Raw genomic sequence first — 2,775 nt, 5'->3', positions numbered from 1 at the left:
TCTCTTGGCCACGTGCATGACTGTTCACGACTCTAGCAAGGCCTCAGTGCGTGCTTTCCAACCTCGAGCGACCGCGCGTGCATGAGAACTAACCTCAAAAAGATGCGCGCGTGAACCCCAACCTGCAAAAGCCCACGCGCGCAACGTGACACACTCTTCATCAGCCACGCGCAGTCTGCTTCAACTCAACGCTACAGGGCATGTCAGACGAGCAGATCCTCGCCGACCAGCACATTCCGCCGAGCGCTCACACAATCTTTAGCAACGTCGTTCACGCGGCCAACAGTGTGCAGGACACGCCGCTGTGAGACCACACATCGAACCTGGACGCCACGCTCCCGTAACCGACAGACGACACCGTGATTGAGGCTCTCACTGGTTCTTTTTCTTCGCAGCTAACGAGCGACGCCTCGCTCGATAACCAGCAGCAGACGCCACAGCGCAGCATCGGGCGCACGCTCTTCACATCACGCGACGACATTTCCGCAGCCGGTGACGACGCCCAGGTAGTTACGACGATGACTAGTGTCCGACTGCCCTCTTTTTGGCCGGAACAGATCACACTCTAGTTTGTGCAACTCGAATCAGCTTTTCACACGCATAAGGTAATCTCAGAAACTTATAAATATCATCTGACGATACCTGCACTCAACCAGACGGCCATCATCGAGGTAGCCGACCTTGTCAAGGACATCCCTGCCTCGAATCCCTACTTCATCTTAAAAGCTAGACTAATCCAACGTTTTGCAGACTCGCCGGAGCGCAAAATAGACAAGGCGCTCAATCATCTGGAATTGGGAGACGGCAAACCCTCGCAGCTGTACCGGAAGATGATGCAGCTCGTCGGCGACAATGCAACGGACGACCTTCTACGAGTCAAATGGCCCAACCTTCTGCCGTCACAGACCCGTCAAATTCTCAGGATCTTCAAAACTCAGAACGTCGACGAACTTTTTCAGGCAGCGGACGCTATGCTGGAGTCTCCCATGCTACCTTCCACAGCCGCCATCGCAGCACCAGACATCAACGCTATACAACAGCGCACATCCGACTTAGTAAACCTCAAACTGCTGATGGCGCAGATCATCACGCTCTGCAGAAACATCCACACATGCGTCAGTCGTCCGCCCAGAACTCAACACATCAACGACAACAGAGGTAACAATCACAGAAGCAACGCCAACAACAGCAGGCGAGAACGCAGTTCATCTAGCTCTAGCGGCCGCCAGCATTTCAGAGGAGTATGTTGGTATCACAATAAGCATGGTGCCAACGCGCTTAAATGCCTACAGCCCAGCTCCTTCAACCAACAGCCAAGCAGCTCGGGAAACGCATAGCGCTGCTGTCTGCTGTGCGCACCAGGCATCTGCCCAATCAACACTGTGGCTGCAGCTCCAGCCAAGCCACCGCACACAGCTTTCTTTAATGCTGATAGACCAGCAAGCGACCCCTGGACGGAAACGAGGCTTCACGTGTTCGACAAGAACACCGGCACACGCTTCCTGGTTGAAAGCGGCTCAGTTGTCTCTATCCTGCCGTGCTCAGCTGCAACAGCACGCAGCAGTTCACATCCAAACCTCTCAGCAGCCAACGGCTCCATCATCAAGTGTCGCGGGCGCAGATTGGCCCAGCTAGACATGGGACTTCGCCGCAACTTCGTCTGGTCCTTCGTGCTGGCAGACATCTCAACGCCGATCATCGGAATAGATTTTCTGTCCCACTTCGGACTACTACCAGACCTCAAACGCAAGCGCCTCATCGACGAGATCGCCTCGTGCTCAGTCAACGGGCTGCTTGCTCCAACACAAACGCACTCCATTTCAGCACTTTCGCCGCCACCAGGACTCTTCGAAGGGCTGCTCCACACAGGTCAGAGACCTTGTCCACCAGTCCTTCACACGAAGCTTCCAGGATCACGGCCAGGTACAAGGCCGCAGAGCTTCCGTGCGGCATCACATCATCACTTCAGGATCACCCGTCCACTGTAAGCCGTGCCAGCTGCTGAACCCCAAGCTAAAAATCGCCAAGGCAGAGTACCAGGCTCTCCTACAACTTGGCATCATCAGACCATCAAGCAGCCCCTATGCAAGCCCCTTGCATATGGCCACGTTCAAATCAGGCAAACTACGACCCACTGGCGACTACAGGGCGCTCAACGCTCAAACGCTCCCAGACAGATACCCATTCCCTAGGATCGTGGATCTTCTGCGGCAGCCACACGGATGCAACAGGTTCTCAGTCATCGATCTTTGCAAAGCCTTCTTTCAGATCCCGGTTGCAGAGAATGACATTCAAAAGACTGCCGTCACCACGCCGTTCGGGCTCTTCGAGTTTCTGGACATGCCGCTTGGCCTCAGGAACGCGACGCAGACCTTCATGCGATACATGCATAGCATCCTAGGACATCTAGACTTCGTGCACGTCTATCTCGACGACTTTCTCATCGCCTCGAACGACGAGCAGCAATACCTTGAGCATCTTCCCACCGTCTTTAGCACCTTACTAAAAAGCAAGGTCAAAATCAACTGGAACAAGTGCCAATTCTGCAAGCAGCAGGTAACATTCCTGGAACACACAGTCCACTCAAAAGGATTCTCAGTGCCGCCTGACCGTGCCCAGGCAATGACTGAATACCCCACGCCAACTACGGTCTACGACCTTCGCCGTTTCCTTGGAGCAGTCAACTATTTCCGCACTCTCATTCCTCACGCAGCCCACGCACAGGCAGAATTACACGATCTCATCAAGGGCAACAAAAAGACGGACAAAACTTAA

The 2,775-nt window shown here is 54.2% G+C and overlaps 1 protein-coding gene across 1 annotated transcript; it reads left to right on the top strand.

Annotated features, from left to right (window-relative positions):
- The first annotated feature begins 200 nt into the window (after nt 1–200).
- Nucleotides 201–2,775, top strand: LOC124222065 (uncharacterized). The gene is made up of 5 exons (XM_069138148.1): nt 201–287; nt 396–506; nt 657–1,245; nt 1,393–1,923; nt 1,970–2,775. Exons 1-5 carry the CDS (start codon nt 201–203, stop codon nt 2,773–2,775), a joined length of 2,124 nt encoding a protein of 707 aa, XP_068994249.1.

The sequence above is a fragment of the Neodiprion pinetum genome, chromosome 1 (genome assembly GCF_021155775.2).
Source record: "Neodiprion pinetum isolate iyNeoPine1 chromosome 1, iyNeoPine1.2, whole genome shotgun sequence".
Taxonomy (NCBI): Eukaryota; Metazoa; Arthropoda; class Insecta; order Hymenoptera; family Diprionidae; genus Neodiprion; species Neodiprion pinetum.
Note: the sequence above shows the minus strand (reverse complement) of the source record. Positions and strands in the feature narration are given on the sequence as shown.